This window comes from Peromyscus californicus, unplaced genomic scaffold (assembly GCF_007827085.1).
Source record: "Peromyscus californicus insignis strain IS unplaced genomic scaffold, ASM782708v3 Scaffold_4__1_contigs__length_199733344, whole genome shotgun sequence".
Classification (NCBI taxonomy): domain Eukaryota; kingdom Metazoa; phylum Chordata; class Mammalia; order Rodentia; family Cricetidae; genus Peromyscus; species Peromyscus californicus.
Window position 1 is genome coordinate 170,115,021 of NW_026294562.1, and position 24,549 is coordinate 170,139,569.

General features: G+C 54.6%; 1 protein-coding gene across 1 annotated transcript; it reads left to right on the plus strand.

Moving 5' to 3' along the window:
- Window positions 1-6,512: 6,512 nt before the first annotated feature.
- Kcnn4 (potassium calcium-activated channel subfamily N member 4) lies at window positions 6,513-22,106 on the plus strand. Its single transcript, XM_052713540.1, has 9 exons — window positions 6,513-7,340; window positions 11,350-11,445; window positions 13,680-14,101; window positions 15,935-16,070; window positions 18,219-18,329; window positions 18,783-18,901; window positions 19,082-19,151; window positions 21,064-21,234; window positions 21,967-22,106. Exons 1-8 carry the CDS (start codon window positions 7,182-7,184, stop codon window positions 21,229-21,231), a joined length of 1,281 nt encoding a protein of 426 aa, XP_052569500.1. The 5' UTR covers window positions 6,513-7,181; the 3' UTR covers window positions 21,232-21,234; window positions 21,967-22,106.
- The last annotated feature ends 2,443 nt before the right edge of the window (window positions 22,107-24,549 follow it).

Genomic DNA, 24,549 nt, shown 5'->3' on the forward strand with positions numbered 1-24,549 from the left:
CTGTCTTGAAAAACCAAAAAAAAAAAAAAGAAAAAAAAAAGAAAAAAAGAAACGCATAGGAAAGCCGTGGCTCAAACACGCATGAAAGAAGAGTGGGATATGATAACGCATGCCTGTAATCTATGTGATCTTTGGAGGCAGGAGGATCAGGAGTTCAGGACTATCCTTGGCTACATGAGTTCAAGGCCACCCTGTGCTACATGAGAACTTATTTCCAAAACATTAGAAGGGACTGAAGAGATGAATCATTGGTTAAGAGTATTTACTGAGCCGGGTGGTGCACCCTTTTAATCCCAGCACTCAGGAGGTAGAGGCAGACGGATCTCTGTGAGTTCAAGGCCAGCCTGGTCTACACAGTGAGTTTGAGGACAGCCTAGGATATGTAGAGACCTTGTCTCCAAAAGAAAAAATAATAGATAGATAGATAGATAGTTTTTAAATCCTAACACAGAAAGTTGGTGAGATTGCTCCAAGGGTAAAGGCACTTGCTGAGTTTGACCCACACAGTAGAAGGAGAGATCCGATTCCTGATCACTCAGGAGAGCTGTCCTCTGACCTCCACACGAGTGATGTGGAATGTGTGCATGCCTGTGCACACACCCACCCCAGTCAGTCAATCAATCAACATATGTTGAAAATAAAGAAAACCTACGGACTTTTAGGAAACTAGTGGGGGAAGGCGGACAGGAAAGGGAAAAAAGGAAGGGACCGAGTTGAAAGCTGCAATGTAGGAATGCCAAACGCGTGCTCTCTCGGGAATAAGAGGGAGACAGAAGTCCAAAGAGAAAGGGAAACTTGGGACTGGTAAAAACATCAGACATCGAGATGGATGGAATCCTGAGCGCTCTCTCGCACGGCCTGAAAGTGCCTCCAGGGCGGGACTGTCTGTTTTGTTTGATGCAGTACCCCTTGCTCTTAGAACAATGTCAGGCATTCAGTAGGTGCTCAATAGACTTTGACAAGAAAGTTTTGCTACAAAGCGGCAGAGCGCCTGCAGTTCCTAAAATCACCACCAGGTGGGAGTCTTCCAAACCCTGAAGCCTCCGTAAGCCGAGTCTCAGAGCCGGCTTTGTGCGATGCGCTGCCACTGGCCGCGGACTTTCAGGATGTCTTCTCTGGGGCTCAGCTTGCCAGTCCCAGCACATGCCCCGGGCATCAAGTGACCTTTCCGCCTGAGACACCCTCTTCTCTACTTCCCTCCAGCACCAGCCAGTTAAACAACCCTTTGTCCTTGGCCCCTTCCGGCTGGGCCCTGAGGCTCCTGGTTCTCTTCCAGGCCCCAAGAGGAGGCTGGGACAAAGGGGGAGCATCTGGGGAAAGGCCAGGGAAATGTCCTGGAAACTTTGAATCAGCTCTTCCAGTCTTCCTGGAGAGCACTGTGGGGTCCAGCCCCCTTCCCGCCTTGAACCCAGAGCCCACCCCCCCAGGGAACCAGGCCCCAGGCCTCCCCCGCTTAGACCCAGAGGTTCAGACCCCAGCCTCTTCTCTTGGATTTAGGGTCTAGGGCCAGTGCGCTGCACCCTTCTCTTACATACCGCAATCCTGTCTCATTCTTTCCCCAAAGACCCCCGTCTCCTGCTACGTCCCCTTCGGTGTCTCAGATTGAGCCCAAGGCTGAGTCACAGGAAGCCTCGGGCCCTGAGTCACTCCCACCTCTCAGCTCAGCCCCTCCCAGGGCTAGAGAGAGCCAGAAAATGAAGGCTGTTTCAACTGCTCATAGCTTCAGGATAGAGTTTGGTGTCCGTCTCTATGACCGGCAGTCAATGCTGCCCACTGGGGCATCTCCCACATCCAGCCTTCCCAGGTATCTCTTTATTTTCAGTATATTTGGAGACAAAATTTCTGTCTAATGTCCATGTCTGGATTTCAGATTTGGCTTTTTTCTTCACTTCTGTGGGTCTTCTCTATCTCTTTAATTTTCTTGTGTTTTGTTTTTTGTTGTGCTAAAGATAGGATCCAGGGCCTTATGATAGTGCTCTCCTACAGAACCACACCCCAGTCCCTCACTGGGGGATTCTAGACAGGAGCTCTCCTACAGAACCACACCCCCAGCCCCTTGCTGGGGGATTCTAGGCAGGGGCTCTACCACTGAGCCACACCCCCAGCCCCTCACTGGGGGATTCTAGGCAGGGGCTCTACCACTGAGCCACACCCCCAGCCCTGTTTGCCTCCAAAACCTTTGTTGTGGTTTAGTTTCTTTTTTGCGTTTTGTCTTTTTTTGTTGTTGTTGTTTATTTTTTTTTGAGACAGGATGTCACCATACATGCCAGATTAGGTTCAACCTCTTCATCACCGTGCCTCAGGTGCCAAGATTTCTGAAATTATAGATGTTTGATAGCACACCTGACTCCTGGATCCTCTGTGATTCCTCAACCTCTGTCCTTCTGTCTGTCTTCCTCCCTTCCTCCCTCCATGTCTGTCTCTCTGTGTACATTTCTCAGAAGTCCCTGAACTGGGGCCCAGAAGCTGTGCAGTTGGGGCAGCTTGAGCTGCTCTTGGCTTTTGACTCCTTGGTGGCCCCAGTCCCTGTCCATGACTATCAGCTCCTCCGTGGGGCTGAGATGGAAACGGAAGTGACCTGCTGTCCACAGTTATGCTGGTGATGTGGACTGAGAGGGGTGGGGGGACAGGAAAGAGCTGCAGAGACAGGGAGAGAAGGAGACAGAAAGATGGAGCATGGCGCTCAGAGACAGAGAATGAGGCTGAAGAGAGCCAAGGCAACGAAGATGGTGACTGCCAGAGGATGGAGAGAAGGAAGCAGCAAAGCAGGGCTGACAGGGGAGCCATGGGACAGGAACACAGAGACTAGAAAGAGGAGGGTATAAAGGCAGGCTGGGGACGGCTCAGTGGTGGAGCCCCTGCCTAGAACCCCCTAGTGAGGGCCTGGGGGTGTAACTCAGTGGTAGAGCCCCTGCCTAGAACCCCCTAGTGAGGGCCTGGGGGTGTGGCTCAGTGGTAGATTCCCTTCCTAGAATTCCCCAGTGAGGGGCTGGGGATGTGGCTCAGTGTTGGAGCCCCTGCCTAGAACCCACTAGTGAGGGACTGAGGGTGTGGCTCAGTGGTAGAGCCCCTGCCTAGAATCCCCCAGTGAGGGGCTGGGGTGTGGCTCAGTGGTAGAGCCCCTGCCTAGAACCCCCTAGTGAGGAGCTGGGGGTGTGTCTCAGTGGTGGAGCCCCTGCCTACAATCCCCCAGTGAGGGGCTGGGGTGTGGCTCAGTGGTAGAGCCCCTGTCTAGAATCCCCCAGTGAGGGGCTGGGGACGGCTCAGTGGTAGAGCCCCTGCCTAGAACCCCCTAGTGAGGGCCTGGGAGTGTGGCTCAGTGGTAGATTCCCTTCCTAGAATCCCCCAGTGAGGGGCTGGGGATGTGGCTCAGTGTTGGAGCCCCTGCCTAGAACCCACTAGTGAGGAACTGAGGGTGTGGCTCAGTGGTAGAGCCCCTGCCTAGAACCCCCTAGTGAGGAGCTGGGGGTGTGTCTCAGCGGTGGAGCCCCTGCCTAGAATCCCCCAGTGAGGGGCTGGGGGTGTGGCTCAGTGGTAGAGCCCCTGCCTAGAATCCCCCAGTGAGGGACTGGGGTGTGGCTCAGTGGTAGAGCCCCTGCCTAGAGTCCCCCAGTGAGGGGCTGGGGGTGTGGCTCAGTGGTAGAGCCCCTGTCTAGAATCCCCCAGTGAGGGGCTGGGGGTGTGGCTCAGTGGTAGAGCCCCTGCCTAGAATCTCCCAGTGAGGGGCTGGGGTGTAGCTCAGTGGTAGAGCCCCTGCCTAGAATCCCCAGTGAGGGGCCCCAATATGGCCCAGGGGTGAGCACCTGCCTAGCACACATAATATCCTGAATTCCATTCCCAACACTAAAAAATAAAAGAAAAACGTGAAGGCTTAGAGTGAGGGAGACACTGAGAAGGGAGATGTATGCAGGGCCCAGAGATGTTCCTGGAGAGGAGGAAGTGGAGAGATGGCTCCAGGCTCCAGGCTCCAGGCAGCAAGCAGACAGGGATGTCTGGGTTGAGGCATGAGGAGTGCCCGGCTGCAGCATCTTCTCTGAGTAGACACACGTGTGGTATCCGGGTGTGCCTGGGTGCGTCTCCATCCTTCTCCAGCCATGTGTCACTGAGTGGGATCATCATGTGTGCCGTGGGGTGGAGCACCCCCATGGGGTGTGTTTTTGTCACTGGGCGTATCTGAGTGTGTGTGTGTGTGTGTGTGTGTGTGTGTGTGTGTGTGTGTGTGGTTGGGAGTCTCTGGGTGTGTCTGTGTGGGCTGCACTGGTGTGGTGCCAGACATGTCTATCCGTGGGTATCTCATTTCCCTGTGGCTGGCGGGTCCATAGTCCTGAATGCCACAGGACACGGGGAGGCAAGGAGTTGTGTCTGAACATTTATCTCAGAGTAGGGACCGTGAGGTGAGGCACCGTGTCACAAGACCCTTTTGTGCCCTGTCTTGGTGTCCCTGTGTGTTCTCTGTGTTGCCATGCGTGGGAGCATTTAAGGTCCCGGGACATGGTGTGTGTGTTCTTCACTGTGTGCCCCTATTTGGGTCTCTGTGTCCAACACAACACCCCATTCCCAGTGTCACATTCACCGTGTGCCTTTGCTTTGTCTCTTACAAGGGGTGTGTGTGTGTGTGTGTGTGTGTGTGTGTGTGTGTGTGTGTGTGTTCTGTGTTGGAACAGAGTGTGCAGTGTGTGCATGTCTGTGTGTGAGTGAGAGTGTGTGAGGATGTGTGTGTGTATTCTGTGTTGGAGTGGAGTGTGTAGGGTGTGTGTGTGTGCGTCTGTATGTGCGTGAGAGTGTGTGAGTGTGTGAGTATGTGTGTTCTGTGTTGTAGTGGAGTATGCTGGGTGTGCATGTCTGTGTGTCTGTGTGTGTGAATGAGTGTGAGTGTGTGTGAATGAGTGTGTGTGAATGTGTTGTGGAGTGGCATGTGCAGGGTGTCTGTGTGTGAATGAGTATGTGAGTATAAGTGTGTGTGTGTGAATGAGTGTCATGTGTAGGTGTGTGTGGGGATCAGAGGTTGATGCCAGGTGTCTTCCTCAATTGTTGTGCACCTTCTGTTTGTTTACTGTGGGTGTGTGTGTGTGTGTGTGTGTGTGTGTGTGTGTGTGTGTGTGTGTTATCTCTATCATGTGTGTGCAGGTGCCAGTGGAGGTCAAAAGAGGGCGCTAGATTCACTGGAGTTACAGGCTATTGTGAGCCAATGAATGCAGATGCTGGAAACTGAACCAGGGTCCTCTGCAGGAGCAGCCTGGGCTCTTACCCGCTAAGGCATCTCTCCAACCCCTGCACCAGACTTTTCACAAATGTGCTGGGGATTCGAACTCAGATCCTCACACTGTGCACAAACACTTTACCAACTGGCCATCTCCTCAGTCCCGTCTATGGGTGTTGTGTGTGTAAACGTGCATTGTAACGTTGTGTCTTACTCCGTGAAATGACCTTGTGTCTCATATCAGGATGCATGCCCATGCTAAGGGTCTCTCTCTTGCCTGTGTGTGTTGTGTGCGTGCGTGTGTGTGTGTGTGTGAGTGTGTGTGTGTATGTTGCCACACATGTTGGAGTATAATGTGTACAGGTATCATGTGTGACTTTGGGTCAATGACATGTTAATCTGGATGTTGGCATTCATGTGGGTCCAAATCCGGGCCCACCTGCTCCAAAGACTATCATCCTAGGCTATGTCTTGTGTGGCTAGAATGTTCTAGAATGTCCATCTTTGGGTAGAAGCTGCTTGCACACTTCCATTTGGACTGTTCTCTGACTGTAGGTGTGAATCATGTGGGGTGCTGGGGCATGCTGAGTGTCAGGAGCATCCGTGTTGGGAGTCACAGTCAGGAGTGTGTGTTTGAGTCCCACACACAAGGACGTGTGTCGCTGTGTGTTTCCAGTTCTCTAGGCACTGGGTGACAGCGTCTGCCACCCTTGGTGTTTGCACACACCCTGTGTGTGTGTCACATCTGCATCCCACAGGTATCTGTTGACATTGTATGTTGTGCCTGGTGCCTTTTACGAATTGCTGTGTCCGTACCCACTGTGTGGTGTGTAGCTCTTGGTACATATTTTGTGTGGCCATCAATGCTTTGTATCATAAGATACTGTGGGGTTTTATTTGGTTTGGAGACAGGGTCTCATGTAGCTCAGGCTGATCTTGAACTTATGGCTGAGGAGAACCTAGAACTGCTGATCCCCCTTGCTTCCAGCTCCCTAATGCCAAGGTGCAGGCGCGCACCAACCCGCTTTGCGCCATGCTGGGGACTGAAACTCAGAACTTCTACATGTTAGGTGAGCTCTCTGCTGGCGGCATGCATCCGGGGTTCCATTTTAAAATGTTAATTTAAGGTATTTTTTTTTTATTTATACGCGTGCATGCATATTTATGTGAATGAATGCCACATGTGTGTGGGTGCCCACAGAAGCCAGAAAAGGGGTGTCAGATCCCCTGGAGTTGAAGTTACAAATGGTCACAAGCTGCCAGGTAGGTACCGGGAACAGAAGTTAGTCTCTTTAGAATTGCGCGCACCCTTAACTGCTGCGTCGTCTTTCCAGCCCCTCCCCCAACCCCATTTTGAGTGGGTGTGTGTGTGTGACTATGTGCCTACAGCCTTTGGGTGGCCCTGTGTGCCACGGGGGTGCTGCTGCCCCGCTAAGTGCCGGCGTGTGTCACACCATGTGTGTGTGGTGTCTGGGCGTGGCTGTGGGTTTCTGAACTTTCGGGAGTTGTGAGTCACTTCTGTGGAGGTTGTGTGGTGCGTCCTGGTGTGTTGGGCTCCATCTCCGGTCTGTCATGGGGTGCTCTGTGGTGTCTGGGTGTGGTGGTTTGTAGGTGTGTACCACAGAGTGCAAACGGTTGCAGAGTCACAACCTATTGTGTGTCAGAGTGTGTCTTTGCCCACGTGGATGGACTCTTCTTCCTTGCCTGGGGCCACAAGACACACCCCAGCTCCTCCTTAGTCTCAGAAGGGGATGGGATGGGCAGCCTCCCCTTACCCACGGACCTCCCCGCCCCTCCCCGCCCTGCCCTGTTGCAGTTACCACTCCCCAGAGGGCACAGGGCTAGGCTGTGCCTTCCAGCGAAAGTCCCAGAGTGAGCCGAGCGGACCTCCGGCCTGGAAGCCAAGCTGGCTGCCATTTGCGTACTGAGAGGTGGGGGACCCTGGGCAGGAAGCTGGCTGAGCCCCAAGACCTCAGGGGCCATGGGCGGGGAGCTGGTGACTGGCCTGGGGGCCCTGCGACGGAGAAAACGCCTGCTGGAGCAGGAGAAGAGGGTGGCCGGCTGGGCACTGGTGCTGGCGGGAACTGGCATCGGACTCATGGTGCTCCACGCTGAGATGTTGTGGTTCCTGGGTTGCAAGGTGAGTGAAGCCCTTCCGCAGGGCAGGGAAGCAGGCAGGGACCCCTGAGTGTGAGGGAGGAAAGCTAGGGTCTTATACCTCTGGGTGTGAGAAAAGAGGGCTGGTCTTACAGTCCTGGATCTAAAGGAGGTGGGGTGGGTGGGTCTCAAGTCTTATACTTCTTAAGGTCTGAGAGAGGAGGGGTCTGGACCCCCTGGTTCAGAGAGAGGAGGAAGCTAGGGTTTGGACCCCTTGATCTGAGGGAGGAGGGCTGGGGTCTTGCAGTCGTGGGTCTGAGGGAGGAGGGCTGGGGTCTTGCAGTCCTGGGTCTGAGGGAGGAGGGCTGGGGTCTTGCAGTCCTGGGTCTGAGGGAGGAGGAGGGCTGGGGTCTTGCAGTCCCGGGTCTGAGGGAGGAGGGCTGGGGTCTTGCAGTCCTGGGTCTGAGGGAGGAGGAGGGCTGGGGTCTTGCAGTCCTGGGTCTGAGGGAGGAGGAGGGCTGGGGTCTTGCAGTCCTGGGTCTGAGGGAGGAAGAGGATCTGGACCCCTGAGACCTGAGCTAGTGCGATCCATCCTATTGCTTTCCCCAGCCCACCCTGCAGGAGGGGAGATGGCTCCCACTGTCAATCTTTGAGGGGGGCGGGCGGTCCAGGCCTTGTTGAGGTCCATGCAAGGCTAACCCCTGATAGCCTAGCTCTGGGGAAGGGAGGGAGGGAAGAAGAAGAAGCCGTCATTAGGTGGTGGCTCCTTGCTCCTTATCTAGCCTTTAACACCCAGTGCCACCAGGCAGTAGCCGACAAAGAAGGTGGAAAGTGGAACCCCCACACCCCCACTACACAGAAGCTCGATTTCCCCCAGAATGCACCTGTCATTCAGTTGCCAGACAGTGGTTTCCAGCGGCTTGAACTCCTAGTCTCTGGGGAAGAGGAGGCTGGGGGTTCAGACTCAAGAGGAGGCAGGAGGCTGGGAGAGTCTCGCCAGGCATGGGGGTGGCACACCTGTGATCCGAGCACTGGGGACGTGAAGGCAAGAGGACCAGAAGGTTAAAGCTAGCCTGGGCTACGTACTGAGTTGGAGGCCAGCCTGGACTACATGAGACCTTATCTCAAAAAAAAAAGTCAAAAATTAAAACCAAAACACCCAGAGAACTTAAACAACACGGGGGATGAGGAGAACACTTTGGAGAGAGCTATCAATCAATCTTTGGAGGACCAGGGAGTACAGGCGGGGCTGGAACAGGTCTCAGCAAGCCCTTGGGATATTCTGGCTTTGGTTAGGCTTGCAGCATGAGAGATGGAGGGCAAGGGTCGGGTCTGTGGCTTGAGGGGGAAACACACTTGTTCAATAGGAAAGTTGGGGCTGTGGATGTGGTCTGCTGGTGGGAAAGCAGATGGGAAGTTCATCGAGAGATCCTCCCGTCTCGGTGCTCGCCTGTATTTGAGGATTGGGGCGTGGGGGGGGGTAGCAGCGGCTGTGAAGTGACTGGCAGCCACATGGAGGGTCAGGGCAGGCCAGCTTCCTTCAGCCAAGTGGCCAAGGAGAGGGCAGCCACTTCGAGGGGGTGGGGCCACTGAGAGCCATGCCAACAGGAAACATGGCTGGGGCCTGCCCGGCGCTCCCACGCTCCAGCACCGCGCCCAGCAGGGAAGGTGGGGATCTGGGAGTCCCAGCAAGATGGGAAGAAACTGGGGGTCCTTCCTTCCCCGAGACCTGCCCACACCCTTCACATCTCTCTCTCTTCTTTCACTTTACCACCTGCCCAGGCCCTTTCCACCAACCGTGATACTTCGAGGGAATTGGTGCAGCTCTCTGAGCCTCAGTTTCCCCATCTGTTTAAATACATAGCCGTTGGCGTCCTCCCAGTTCTTCTAACCTTTGCTTGGTTGAGATAAGGCCTCTGGTAGCTCAGGCTGGCCTTGAACCGGCTACGTAGCTGAGGATGGCCCTGTACTGCTGAGCCTCCTGCCTCCACTTCCCCAAGTGCAGGGATCACAGGCATGTGCCACCACACTCGGTTCACACACAGATGAGGGTTGAACCCAAGGCTTTGCCCATGCTAGGCAAGCCCTCTACCAGATGCACCACATCCTCACCCTATGATCCCTTCCAATGGCTGCCTTGGTGACATTCATGTCCCCTCCCTTCCCAATTCCATCTCAAGCTAACAAACTTATTTTGACAGAATGAAGACACCTGCTCCTCAGGAGGAGGGCCAGGTGCCGAGACTTAGGGGAGGAAGAGACAGCTCTTTGGATGAGTTCGAGGCCAGCCTGGTCTCCACAGTGAGTTCCAAGACAGTCAGAGCTACATAGTGAGACCCTGTCTGGAGAGAGAGAGGGGAGGGGGAGAGGGAGAGAGAGAGAGAGAGAGAGAGAGAGAGAGAGAGAGAGGAATGCCCTACAAACGGAGAGAAACCCCCCACCACCGCCACCAGCAGGGCTGGGCTGTAGCCCAGTGGGTAGATTACTTGCTTAGCATGCACAAAGCCCTGGGTTTGATCCCCATCCCTGGGCAAATTGGGTGGGACAATGCGTTGCCTGGGGGCCAGATCTTTTTCTAGACATCACATGTATACACAAAGGAGGAACTACTTTTCATAGGGAAAGGGAAAGAATATGAGTTTCAAGACACTCCCCTCCCCAGGCGGGGGGGGGGGGGGGGGGGGAGAGGGGAGGGGAGGGGAATTGATCTGAGACGCAGGTGTCTGGTTGGGGAGTAGATGATATGTTTGCCTTGAGGCAGGGTTCTGCACTTGGGAGGTGTAGAGGCAGAAGGACCAGGAGTTTGAAGTCACCCTAAGCTAGACAGTGAGTGCAACACCAACCAGCAGGGCTCCGTGAGACCCTGCCACAAAACAAGACAAAACGTTGAATACTCAGAGAGGGGGAAGTAAGAGACCTTGACCCAGGTGGGGACGTGGCTGGTGTCTGATGGGACAGGGGTGCAGACAGACTGAAAAACTGAACGGGGAGCCTGGGAAGGGTGAAGGGGGAGGGGAGGGCTGGGGACAACAGTACCATTGTTCAGGCAGAGGTGGGGGGAGGCCCCCAGGGGCAGGAAACTGGCCCTCTTCCCCTGCTCAGAGGCGGGGTGCTGGCCCAGGCCCAGCCAGGGAAGGTGGTAGAGGGCTGGGGAGAAACAGGTGCAGGGTCAAGGAGGGAACCAGGCAAGCCCTGCGCTAGGGAGGTCTCTCCCGCGGGCATCTCCCATCCTAGGGACCTCAGCTGTTCTCCTCCCCAGCTCTCTAACCCTTCCTCCCTGGATTTAGATCCCTCCAAGGCATTTGCCACACAAAGAGAGGAAGAAAAAAACTTCTGGTTTATGTAGGCCCTGAACTTCCGCCCGCCGCCCGCCCGTGTGCTTGCCCTGGGCTTACAGCCAGGGGAGTGTGGTAGAGAGGAAGAGGGGACTCAAGGAGCAGGATTGGGGGCCCCTCCGGGAGCTGGGGCTGGGGGGTCTCTGGGATTCATTCCCCAGATGAGAGCAGGGAAGGGTGTCACTCTGCTCTGGGAGGCTGAGTGGCGGTCCCTAGCCTTTTCTGGAATTGGGGTTTGGGAGTAAGCCCTGCTTGCTGGGGAGGGAAGGAGCATTCTCTGGGGGGGGGGGGGTGGATGTCTTATTCTAGACATCACATGTATGCACAAATGAGGAACTGCTTTTCATTGGGAAAGAGAAAGAATGCAAGTTTCAAACATCCCGTGGGGCGGGGGGAGTGGAGGTTAGAGGGGCTGATCTGAGACATGGCTGTCTGGTTGGGGAGCGGACGATAGCTCTTTGCCTTGAGGCAGGGTTTTGCTCTATAAGCCCAGGTAGATCCGAAACTAGAGACCCTCTAGTCTCAGCCTCCCGAGGGCTAGGATGATAAAGCCTGACCATCACACTGGACGTAAGAATGGTTTTGAGATGTCCTGTGAGGAGGGACTGATTTGGGGGCCGGAACATTAGGAACAGGGAAAGGTGGTCTTTCTGGAAGCCGGGAGTGGGGATAGAAGGGCTGGAGGCACGGGCTCACTGTCCCTTGTCCTCCCCACAGTGGGCGCTGTACCTGCTCTTGGTTAAGAGTCTGATCACCCTGTCCACTGTCTTCCTCCTTTGCCTTATTGTGGTCTTCCATGCCAAGGAGGTCCAGGTGAGTGGGGTCCTACCCCTCAGCTTCATTTCCCATGTATCCACCTCCTTCTCCTGTCCTGAGATGCATGTGTCTATGCCCTTGCCCACTGGGATGGAATGAAGCACAGACAGACAGACAGGCAGATTCTGCTGGGGTGTCTGATCCATGCCCCTATCTGTAGCCCCCATGGCTTCTTGCCCACTTAGGGATGGTGACAGTGACTGCCCTTCCAGCTCCAGGTCCCTTGCTTTATAATTATAATAATTATATTATAATAATAATAATTATTAATGCTGGGGGTTGAAGTCAGGATCTTGCACATGTTGGCAAATAATTCAAACCCCCAGCCCCTCACTGGGGGATTCTAGGCAGGGGATCTACCACTGAGCCACACCTCCCAGCCCCTCACTGGGGGATTCTAGGCAGGGGCTTTACCACTAAGTTATATCTCTAACTTCTCTACAACTGTTATTAATGAGAATACTAGTGTGTACTTACAATTTTTAACTTATATTTTTTATGGGGGCACACATGTGGAAGTCAGACAATAACTTATGCGAATCAGTTTTCTCTTTCTACCATGTGGGTTTTGGGACTCAAACTCAGGTCATAGGGTTTCAAGGTAAAGGCCTTGGCTCACTGAGCCATCACCCAGGCCCAAAGAATGTGTACTTTTAGCCGAGTGCCTCTTAGGTGCCAAGCACCTCCCAGGGTGTTATTGTACATGGCTGAGAGGCACTATTTTATATGGGAGTTGGGCACCAGGACCTGGGGAAATGGAAATGGGGATGGGATTACATCTCAGTGAGACCAGAGCTCAAGGATGGCTAGAAAGAGTTGCTGAGTCTGGAGAGGAAAAAAATCGCACAGAAGTGGAGACTTGAGGGGCTGGTACTATATGGGATGTTGTGTTAGGTGACTTGGGATTGCAATAGGTAAGGACACAATAATATGGGGCAGAGATCTGGAGGTGTGGCTCAGTGGTAGAGGTCCTGCCTAGAGTCCCCCAGTGAGGGGCCGGGGGTATGGCTCAGTGGTAGAGCCCCTGCCTAGAGTCCCCCAGTGAGGGGCTGGGGGTGTGGCTCAGTGGTAGAGCCCCTGCCTAGAATCCCCCAGTGAGGGGCTGGGGTGTGGCTCAGTGGTAGAGCCCCTACCTAGAATCCCCTAGTGAGGGGCTGGGGGTGTGGCTCAGTGATAGAGCCCCTGCCTAGAATCCCCCAGTGAGAGGCTGGGGTGTGGCTCAGTGGTAGAGCCCCTGCCTAGAATCCCCCAGTGAGGGGCTGGGGGCGTGACTCCGTGGTAGAGTGCTGGTCAAGCACGCTAAAGAGTTTTATCTCCAGCATTGAGAAAAAAATAAAGTCAGAGTCATCTATTCTCTGGGCCCACTGTTCCATTGCCCCGTGGTGAGACCCGGGCCTCAATTTCCAGATTTGTAAATTGAGAGTGCTAGTCCATGAATCTCACCCTGTATGAGCATTTATTGAGTCACATGCACAGGGGACAGAGCTGTCCTCGGGCATCCAAAATGCTACGCAGCACTGTCCTGTAGTCCCAGCACGTGGGAGCCAGAGGCAGGAGGATCACGAATTTGAACCCAGTCTTGGCTATAAATTACGTTGTGTGTGTGTGTGTGTGTGTGTGTGTGTGTGTGTGTGTGTGTGTGTGTGTTACGTGTGGATGCGTGTGTGCCACAGTGTCCATGCAGAAGTTAGAGCACAACTCTATGGGGTCTCTTCTCTCCTTCTACAGCAGTGGGTCCTAGGGACGGAACTCATAGGGTCAGGCTTGGTGGCAAGTGCCTTTACTCACTGAGCCATCCCACTAGCCCTATTATTCCTCCCAGTGACATTGCTCCAGGGCCGTAAGTGGGAGAGCCCCCAAGGGTACAAACAAGCCCTGGAGGGTAGACGGTTCCTGTCTCATTCGCTACAAATTCATAGTGTATAGAACTTGTCAGTGCGCACAGCAGACACTCAGTTCGTGTAGAAGGACTATACCTTCCAGAAGTCAGCAGGAACTAGCCAGGAGAGTTTGAGAGAATGGAGAAGGTAGAGAGGTGGCTTGCTGGATTCCCGCCTGCCCTTCCCCCACACCCCCCACCCCCTCGCCCCAGCCCCACGCCCCGTGCAGCTATCTCTATACTTTCCTGGCCCAGGGCGTCCCCCACATCTTATCTCGGGGTGCAGGCCGGGTGTGCCGCCGCCTGCCCTGCACCTGACCCTCTCTCCTCCTGTCTGCCCCTTTCCCGGCAGTTGTTCATGACCGACAACGGGCTCCGGGACTGGCGGGTGGCGCTGACCCGGCGGCAGGTGGCGCAGATCCTGCTGGAGCTGCTGGTGTGCGGAGTGCACCCGGTGCCCCTGCGGAGCCCGCACTGTGCCCTGGCCGGAGAGGTCACCGACTCGCAGCCCTGGCCGAGCTTCCTGGGCGAGGGCGAGGCGCTGCTGTCCCTGGCCATGCTGCTGCGTCTCTACCTGGTGCCTCGCGCAGTGCTCTTGCGCAGCGGTGTCCTGCTCAACGCGTCCTACCGCAGCATCGGGGCGCTCAACCAAGTCCGCTTCCGCCACTGGTTTGTGGCCAAGCTCTACATGAACACACACCCGGGTCGCCTGCTGCTGGGCCTCACGCTCGGCCTCTGGCTCACCACAGCTTGGGTGCTCTCTGTGGCTGAGAGGTGAGAGGCCTGGAACACAGGGAGGGGACATCAGGGCCTGCTGGGTATGGTGGTGCCGGCTGCAAGACTGCGGGCCAGCCAACATCATCAGCAGGGCAGACTCACAATTTCCATCCTTCTTGGCTGGGAAATCCTACGCCCGTAATAGGTTGTTCCCAACCAATCCTCTGGGCCACCTACAACACACACACACACACACACACACACACACACACACACACACACACACACACACACACACACCCCTAGGCGACCCCACCCCCTGGCTCCCATACTGAGTCCAGATTAAGACTCTGGTAACAGGGCCAATCCCAAGTAACCACCTTGTTGAAAGGGAACAGCTTTTCCAAATTAGCAGGTACAGTAAGTGCCGGCTGTGACTGGAAAGCACACATTTGGAACCACTTTGCAGAGGAATCCCTGCAGTCCCTAGCTGTTGCTTAGCAACTGTAAACAGACAGGGGCTGCGACTGGATCCCCACAGATCCTCCATGTCTCCCTTACAGAGAAATCCAGCCTACCGGGTGAGAACTGGTAACAGGGCCTGTGGCAAAGGCAGGTTTTCCAACCTAACAAAGCCAAACCTTTGGAGCCCAGGCTAGCCCCAGTTGTACCTCAGCTTCCTAAATGCTGGAGTTAGAGGTGTGTGCCTCTGTGCCATGCTCCTGATAAGCCTTTTTCTTTTCTTTTTTTCTTTTAAGAGAAGTCAGTCAGAAACTGTGTGTGGTGGCACTCAGGAGGCAGAGGCAAGTGGATCTCTGAGTTCAAGCCCAGCCTGGTCGACAAAACAAGTCCTAGGACAGCCAGGGCTACACAGAGAAACCCTGTCTCAAAAAAAACAAACAACAATAGAGAGGTCAATCGTTTGCTCCTGCTCTGTCACTTGAAGACCATGTAGCCTCCTTTGTGGATGTTAAAGGCATGGCTTCCTCTGGATAGAGCCTGGCTAGTGAACTCCAGGCTGGGTCTTCAGGCTTAGCCCTCATCCACACACACTAAGTCAACAGCCCTGGTTGCCTAGTTGAACTCAAACAGGCTCTAGATCAGCGGTCCTCAGCTTTTCTAACTCTGTGACCCTCTAATACAGTTCCTCATGTTGTGGTGACCCCCAACCAGAAAATTATTATTATTATTTTTTTTTTTTTTTTGGTTTTTCGAGACAGGGTTTCTCTGTGTAGCTTTGCGCCTTTCCTGGAACTCACTTGGTAGCCCAGGCTGGCCTCGAACTCACAGAGATCCGCCTGCCTCTGCCTCCTGAGTGCTGGGATTAAAGGCGTGCGCCACCACCGCCCGGCCCAGAAAATTATTTTTATTGCTATTTCATAACTGTAATTTTGCTACTGTTCTGTGCCTTCATGTAAACATCTGATGTACAGGATGTCCAATAAGTGACCCCTGGGAAAGGGCAGTTCAACCCTCCCGAGGGGTCGTGACTGCTAACTCAAGAGCTAGTCAGACCTGGATTTCTACTCTGCAACCCAGGGTGGTTGAGCGTCTGAGCCAGGTCACACAGCAGAGAAAAGGCTAGCATTTTTGGCGTTCTGTCCAGGTGCCTCTTTGGATTAAGAGTGGGATTAAGCCGGGCGGTGGTGGCGCACGCCTTTAATCCCAGCACTCGGGAGGCAGAGGCAGGCGGATCTCTGTGAGTTTGAGGCCAGCCTGGTCTCCAAAGCGAGTTCCAGGAAAGGCGCAAAGCTACACAGAGAAACCCTGTCTCGAAAAAACCAAAAAAAAAAGAGTGGGATTAAGAGGGAAGAGGAGGAGTGTTGGGGGGCTAAACCACACCAGCACCCCCAGGCTGGGGTCTCAGAACTAAGTTCCCTTTGCCCATAGGCAGGCTGTCAATGCCACGGGACACCTCACAGACACACTGTGGTTGATCCCTATCACATTCCTGACCATCGGCTATGGGGACGTGGTACCTGGCACCATGTGGGGCAAAATCGTCTGCCTGTGCACTGGAGTCATGGTGAGTCACTGCTTGCTTATTCTCATGGCTTCGGAAACCGTGGGCCAACATGGGCCCTCCCTGACATCCCTGAGGGGTGTGGATGTCTGGACTACCCGCCCCCACCCCGCCACACACAGCCTCAGTCTTTACTCAACACCCAGATATCCAGCCCCATTTTGTCCTCTTCATCCTCCTCCTCCTTTAAGTTAGGGTTCTGCTAAGTATCCCAGGCTAGCCTCAACCTCCCTGTGTGCTCCAGGCTGTCCTCAAACCTTCAGTCCTCCTGCTTCAGCCTTGGGCATGCTGGATTCTACAAAGGACCCATTTTTTTCTCTTGAGACCTGCTGCCCCTTTAGTCCTTCCTAGAACCTAGGTTTCATTTCCTCAGACCCAAGCCCCAACTTCCCGGCCCTATTTTCTTCCTGACCAAGGGATCCAGTCTCCCATCCTCCCCGAGGGCACAGAGTCATCATCCAGAGTATGTTTGGGGGACCAGGCTTCATAGATTCAAACCCCACTTTGTCCCTTGCCAACTGGGGAGCTCAAGCACACTGCATGATGTTTCTGGGCCTCAGTGTCCCTGTCTGTAAAGTGGGTTCCCCAGTGGGATTGTTGATGATGAAGAGCATCATGTCAAATAAGTACTTAGTAAACGCAGTCGGGGGAGGGGACTGACGGGCGGGGCGCGAGGGGGTGGGTAGTGACGGTTGCTGTAACTGATCCCCACATCTGTTCTGACCCCAGGAAGCAGTGGTTGGGGGAACAGTTGCTCTAACGGATCCTGAGCATCTAGCTCCCCCGACCCTAGCTCCGGAGCCCACCAGGCAGGGCAGAAGCTCTTAGCCCCAGGCTGTTTCCTCCTTACAGTTACCCTCCCTCCAACCGCAGACCCTCCCCTACCCAGTTCCTCTCACCCAGCTCTTTCCCTCAGGGCCCAGCTCCAGTGCCTTGGTCTAGGCCTTCCCACAGGGGACCTGTGCCACCAGCTCCTAGCCCTGATGCTGCCCCAGGACATGTTGAGTCCCTAAACCTTGACTCCATGGGTGACCAAGGGTACGGCAGACAAGTGAGACACCCACACAGTAGTGAGACTTTGGGTCAAAGGGAAAGCCAGAAAAATATTCCCAAGGGTCAGGGACCCTCAGGGCTGCATCTCCCGACAGAAAGAAAAACTGAAACTGTGTGAGATGAGATAACTAGACGCTACTATTTTAAACTGGTATTTAATGATTTATTTGGGAGGGCTTGCCTGTCAGGGCATTCAAGTCGAGGTCAAAGGACAACTTTTGGGGAGTGGGCTCTCTCCTTCCACCATGAGGGTCCTGGGGTTCGAATTCAGAATGTCAGGCCTAGTGGCAAGTGCCTTTTGCCCCCTGAGCCATCTCGACGGCCCTTTTTTTGTGGTTTTTTTTTGGGGGGGGGGAGACAAAGGGTTCCTGTAGCCCAGGATGGCTTCAAACTTGCCGTGTAACAGAGGCTGATCCTCCAGCCTCAGCGCTGTCCCCTCCACCCCCACCCCTGGGTCTGGGTCTACAGGTGTGTGTCACAGCTCTTGGCTCAGTAGCAGACTGGTCCTCTGCCAGTCTCCGCTCTGACGCTTTGCCCGTGGCAACTGGTGGCATTTACACAGACACTTGGGAGGACATGTCTCTTTCCTCAAGAGGTAGTCCTCCTCCTCCTCCTCCTCCTCCTCCTCCTCCTCTTCCAATTAGTCTTCTAAGGAAAGAGGCATTCAAGCTGTGGGGAGGGGATGAGTGGGGTGTGCTGTGACCCCAGAACCAGAGAGGCAGAGGCCGGAGGATTGATGCAGGTTTGGGGGCAGCCTGGGCTACATAGAATGACTCTGTCTGCACCCCCCTAAACAAACAGAGCTGGGAATCTGGCTTGTCCAGCATGCACGAAGACCTGGGTTAGGTCCTCAGTATGGTGTTAACTGGGCATAGTGGTAAGTGCCTGTAATTCCAGCACTTTGGAGTTGGAGGCAGGAGGGTCAGAGGTTCACGGTCATCCTTGGTTACGTGGTGAATTCAAGGCCAGTCTGATGCTGGTGGCATGGGTTGAACCTGCCCTCTGTGGCCCTGAGACTGTAGGAGGGAGCTGGTGACATACGTATGGCTGACCCTCAGAGTCCCACAGCCTCACATGCCTTGCTTGGTGTACTCACAGGGGGTCTGTTGCACAGCCCTGCTAGTGGCTGTGGTGGCCCGGAAGCTGGAGTTTAACAAGGCGGAGAAACATGTGCACAACTTCATGATGGACATCCATTATGCCAAAGAGGTGAGGCTGGGTACTGGGCACCCAGACCGGGGCTGTAGTTCAGTTGTCAGATCACTTGCCTAGGGTGCATAAGACCCGGGGTTCAACGCCCAGCACCATATAAATGGCATGGTGGTGTAGGCCTGTAACCCCAGCATTCAGAGGATGGACACAAGAGGATCAGGAGTTCAAGGTCGTCCTCAGCTGCATAGTGAGTTCAAGGCCAACTGGGCTACATGAGACCTGGTTTTGTTTTGTTTTGTTTAAAGCCAGTTCCCCTTAAAGCTAGGCGTGGTGGGTGGTTCATGCCAGTAACCCCAGGAGGATTAGGCAGTAAAATGGCAGGGAAATTGAGGTCAACATGGTCTACACAGCAAGACCCTAAAGGAAAAACTCCACCCCCCCTCCACTCCTAAGCCAGATCTTCCAGATTCCCAGGGACCCCTCTCCCCTGACACTGTGTCCCCCCATCAGATGAAGGAGTCGGCTGCGCGGCTCCTGCAGGAGGCGTGGATGTATTACAAGCACACTCGCAGGAAGGACCCCCGAGCTGCCCGCAGGCATCAGCGCAAGTTGCTGGCCGCCATCCACACGTGAGGGTCTCCCTGTGTCCCTGACACCTCTCCGCATGGCTCCTGTGTGCATGCCCAGGCCCGCGACACAGTCGCGTGGCCCTGGATTCCCACATTCGGTTCTTTGTGCTCTGCTCCCCTCACCCCTACACTCTGACGTAACCCAGGACCAGGGTTAGAGCTGAGCCCACCTCCCCACAGGTTCCGCCAGGTACGGCTGAAACACCGGAAGCTTCGGGAACAAGTGAATTCCATGGTGGATATCTCCAAGGTACCAGGGCCTTGGGAAGTCTGCGGGAGGCCCTGGGAGGCAGAGGCAGGTGGACCTCTGAGTTCACAGACAGTCTGGTGTACAGCGTGAGTTCTAGGACAGCCAGGGCTGTTATGGAATGAAGACAAAAGGCTTCCCACGCACATGCAAGACACTGTCCCCTTTCAGACTTAAGGAAAAAAGCACACAAAGAGTGCCAATGTTTGGTTTCAAACTATCTTTATTGCTTACATGTGGACGGATATAAATTTCCTTCCAGGTGCAATACTTACACAAATAAAACCAGGCAAATTTACAAAGCAGCTCAAACACTGACGACAAACCCAGCTTAGGGGAAAAAAAATTAGCGGACAGGACGACAAGTGATGACATTGTTTTAGAGCCAGCCAGTTCCCGATGTTGTTGTGAACTGAGTGCCCGAGGGCAGAGTGGGTCCCAGCGCTGCTAATGCTCAGGTCCCTCCGCTTCCACCGGTGACGGTGACGTCACAGTACCCCTTTGGCCTGGCTCACCCCGCTCCTTCTTTATGTAGTGGTCTTTGCCTTTTGCCATTAGCCCAGCACTGCTCAAACAGCCGCCCTTGGCGCTAAGGCCATGGTAAACACAGCCCCAGACACAGGTCCCCAAACTACATGACACGTCGGAGAGAGGCCAGGGTGGCTCGGGTGGCCGGAATGGGTGGGTCTGTAGTGATGAAGCCTGGGCACAGAATTCGAGAGTTTCCACAGCAAGCTCACAAGGTTGGGGATGAGTGCCTGCCTGGCATGCATGCCGCCCTGGGTCTAGTCCCCAGCTGTCCATAGACCAGGCAGGGTAGTACATGCCTGTAACCCCAGCATTTGGGAGGCAGAGGCAGGAGGATCAGAAATTCAAGGTAATTAGGGATGAAGAGATGGCTCAGCGGTCACTGTTCTTGCAGAGGGCCCAGGGTGGGTTCCTAGCTCCCACGTGGCAGTTCTCATCTGTCTGTTAACTCCAGGAACACAGCAAATTTGATTCCAGCTTGGGCTACATGAGACTCTGCCCTCTCCCCGCCAAAAAACAAAAAGGCTCACGGACCCCCAGGATCCTCTCCAGAATGAGGCTGTCTGGGTCTGCAAGACAGGCACCACCAGTTCCACAAATAACGAATGTGAATGAGCACATACTTCATTTCAGGCCTTCTGGTGCTGCCTCCATGCTGTTCCCTCAGCTGTTACCATTGGAACAGGGTTCCTAGCCCCTGGGGCATGTTTTCTGTTTGTTTGTTTTGAAAGCAGGCCTTCAGATTCTCAGGCTGGCCTCAAACTAAGTCATGTAACTAAGTCATGTAGCCAAGGATGACCTTGAACTCCTGACCTTCCCATCACTACTTGCCCGCTTACTGCATGCTGGGCTTACAGATGTGAATCACCATGCTGGGTTTAGGTGGTGCTGGGGATCAAACCCAGAGCTTTCTGCATGCTAGACAAGAACTCTACCAACTGAGCTACATCCTAAGCCTGCCCGCCCCTAGAGTTTTATTTTCTTAGGTTTATTTGTTTTATTTTATGTGTGTGATTGTTGTGCCTGCATGTACATGAATGTGTATACCTTGTGCCTTTGGATGCCATCAGATCCCCTGAAACTGGAATTACAGACAGTTGTGACCTACCATGTGGGTGCTGGGAACCGAACCCAGGTCCTCTGCAAGAGCAGCAAGTGCCCTTAACCACTGAGCCAGCTCTTCAACCCCTGCCCCCTGTGTTTTTTTAAGAGATTCTTAAGCCTAACAATAGCACCTGCAACTAGTAGTCCCCAGAAGATGAGGTCGTTGATGGTTAGGACCAGTCCTCAAGGGCCGGAGAGGGCTTGCCGGTACTCTGCTGTCCCACTCTGTAGAGCGGACAGGGGCTCTCCTACCCCCTCACCCCAGTGTCCCCTTCCTACTCAGATGCATATGATCCTGTGCGACCTGCAGCTGGGTCTCAGCACCTCCCACCGGACCCTGGAGAAGAGAATCGACGGGCTGGCAGGAAAGCTGGATGCCCTGACGGAGCTGCTCGGCACTGCCCTGCAGCAACAGCAGCTACCGGAACCCGGCCAGGAGGCAGCCACATAGCTGGTGAGGGGGCAGGGGCTGGGCCAGGAAAACTCCTGAGGAAGAAGGAGGCCCCTGTGGCCAGTGCCCAGGGCGGCTGTTGCCCATGTATAAGGCCACCCTTTCTCTTAAGCTGTGCCGTCTCTTAGGGCTTTGAGCTCGGAGCTGAGCGGGCAAAGAAGGAACTCATTCCTTCTGTGCTTGTTAGCCTCATTTCTCACTCCCGTGTGTGTGTGTGTGTGTGTGTGTGTGTGTGTGTGTGTGTGTGTGTGGTGGGGGGTGGTTCAGGGACTAGAGGTGGGACCTAGAATCTTGTGTATTCTAGGCAGGGGCTCTACAACTGAGCCACACCCACAGCCCTTCACTGGAGGATTCTAGGCAGGGGCTCTACCACTGAGCCACACCCCAGCCCCTCACTGGGGGATTCTAGGCAGGGGCTCTACCACTGAGCCACACTCCCAGTCCCTCACTGGGGGATTCTAGGCAGGTATTCTATCACTGAGCCACACCCCCAGCTCTCACTGGGGGATTCTAAGCAGGGACTCTACCACTAGACCACACCCCCAGGCCCTCCCCTAGCCCTTTCTTTGCGTGGTCTCTGTCCCCATGTCCACCTCTACCCTCCTCTCCTGGGCCTTAGGCACCTTTCTCTTTTCCCACCTCTAGCCCCTTCCTGGCTTCTGCCAGCCTCCACCTCTGGCGTCCTTGCCCTGTGCTTTCTAACCTACTACCTATCTACCACTCCTGTGTTCTCAGAACCCACGGAAAAAGAATCAGGCTATGTACCCCAGGACAGAGCTCAAGGACATCCTCCCTGCCACTTCCGACCGAGCCCCATGAGGAAAGCACCTCATTATACCAGGACGGAAGTGTGCCCACGCTGAGAAGCATGGACTCTCTGGTGGTGGTGGCCATGAGGAGGCACGGGCTTGGACCTCCAACCTCGATGGGATCGTGGCCACCACTATGCCCTCATCAGAAGCCCCTTCGCTGTGCTGCTGCTCACGAACTCTCAAGCTCTGTCAGAGGTGGGGGTGCCTAGGCTCCCCGGGGAAGAGAGGCAACTGGGAGCCTGGGGTCCAGGATGCTGGGACGCTTCAGTTAACCGCGGGCCGGCCTCGCTGAAGGAACCAGGTCCGAGAGGCGGGAGCCGGTGCCCCCTGGTGGACGCCAAGGAAGACGCCGCTTTCCCGGAATACAGAGACTGTCTGCGGGAGCAGGGGTGTGGGTACCGTTCACCTGTCCACGGTCACACTTTGTAATAAATGGTAAACAAAGTCAGACGCCGCTGCCGTTTGTTTCCAAGCACCCGAATCTTTCAGACCTTGCCACGGAAGGCACTTGCCCTGTCCCAAGCTCAGTTTCCCCATCTGCAGAGGAAGCTTGAGCAGGGTACGGTGGCATATGCCTCACCAAGTGTTCTCACCACTCAGGAGACTGGGCTCCTGGGCGGGGGAGTGCACACCTCTAATCCCAGCACTGGGGAGGCAGAGGCAGAAGGATCTCTTGTGAGTTCAAGGCCAGCCTGATCTAGAGGTACATACTGAAACCCGGTCTCAAAGAGACAGAGAGACAGAGAAGAAAGCAAGGCGATCTTGTTGTGTTTGGGGCCAGCCTAGGCTATATTGGGGGTCTAGTCTCAGGAAGGAAGAAGGAAGGAAGGCAGGAAGGAACAAAACATACAAGAGAGAGCTGGCCACACCTATAGCCCCAACACTTATGAGGTAGAGGCAGGATTATGAGTTCAAGGCCAGCCTCAGCTACATGAGACCTTGTTTCAAAAACCACTAAATGGGTTGGTGAGATGGCTCAGTAGGCATAGGAGGAGCTTGCTGCCAAGCCTGACAACCTGAGTTCAATCCCCTGGACCAACAGGGTAGGAGAGACCCGACTCCCACGGTTGTCCTCTGACATATGGGCATAGTGGCACGTCCCACCCACTACCCACAAATAAATAAATGTAAAACAAATGAAACAAAACAAAAACACTAGCCAAGTGTAGTGGGTAGCCATTCCAGCTTTGGTCTGGAAGTTCCAACCCCCATTGAGGCTTCGGCAACTGTCACGCCTACAAGGCGGGGCCAAGAGAGGGCCCTGAAGACCCGAGATTCGGATGCGCCGCGCTCTCTTGGTTCCCGGACCCTGGACACTAGAGGTAGACCGAACAGAGTTCTCCAGAGAACACCGCCGGACTGCGCTACGTCTTCCCCAGATCCTGTAGCCTATCCCTTCATTTGTGAGTTACCCCACAAAATAAACCTCCCTTTTAACTACGTGGAGTGGCCTGAATAATTTCACCAATAGCCAAGTCTCCTGAAGTGCCCACCCCCAGCTTTATAAGCCAGGTAGTTGACATGGACACCCTTCCCAGATCTGAGGCCAGAGCAAGGAGTTCCAGTTCAGGCAGATGGACATCAAGATTCGGATTCTGCCTTCTGCTTGCTGTGTGACCTAGGCAGCTTCCCTTCTTTGAACATTGTTTACCACCTGTGAAATGTTGTGTCTCCATGGAACTGCTGTGACGAGTTGAGAAAAAACAGGGCCACAGAGGGCTGGGCCAGCGTTTAGTATTGTCCCAAGCGGGAGGAGTTGTCTTCACCACGGCGGTTAATGATGTTCACACATGGTGTGCGGCTGCCCAGTCTTCGTTGACTTCCCCCTATTCATTCCTGTCTGACCTGGTCCTAGACACCAAGTCACGCGCCGAGGGATGAGCAGGCACCCACACTGCCGCACACAGCAGTTTCACAAATGCTCCCGTGGAGCTGGCTGGGTCTCAGGCAGAGGGAGGAGCTGGAGCTGACAGAGCACCTACTGTGTGCCCAGGTTTTAAGCCTTGCTTTTCATTTTGTAGTGTGTGTGTGTGTGTGTGTGTGTGTGTGTGCGCCACAGATCAAGCTTAGGTGTCATCCTCAGGCTCTGGTCCACCTTTCTCTTTTTCTGAGGAAGGGTTTCTCTGTGTAGCCCTGGCTGTCCTGGAACTTGCTCTGTAGACCAGGCTGGCCTTGAACTCAGAGATCCACCTGTCTCGGCCTTCCAAGTGCTGGGATTAAAGATGTGAGCTGCTATGTCCGGCCCCCACCTTCCTTTTCTTTTCTTTGCGGACAGGATGTGTCGCTGGTATGGAACACACAACACCGATTCATGGCTGGAGAGTGCCAGGCATCAGCCTGTGTCTGCCTTCCCAGGCACCGCCATGGGGGGCTGTTGTCACACGGGTTCTGGGGTCCAAGCCTCAGGCTTGCTCTGCACGCACTGTGCCAACTGAGGCATCTCCCCGACTCCGCTGTTCTATTTGAGACAGGGTCTCGTTATGTAGCCCTGGCTACCCTGGAACTT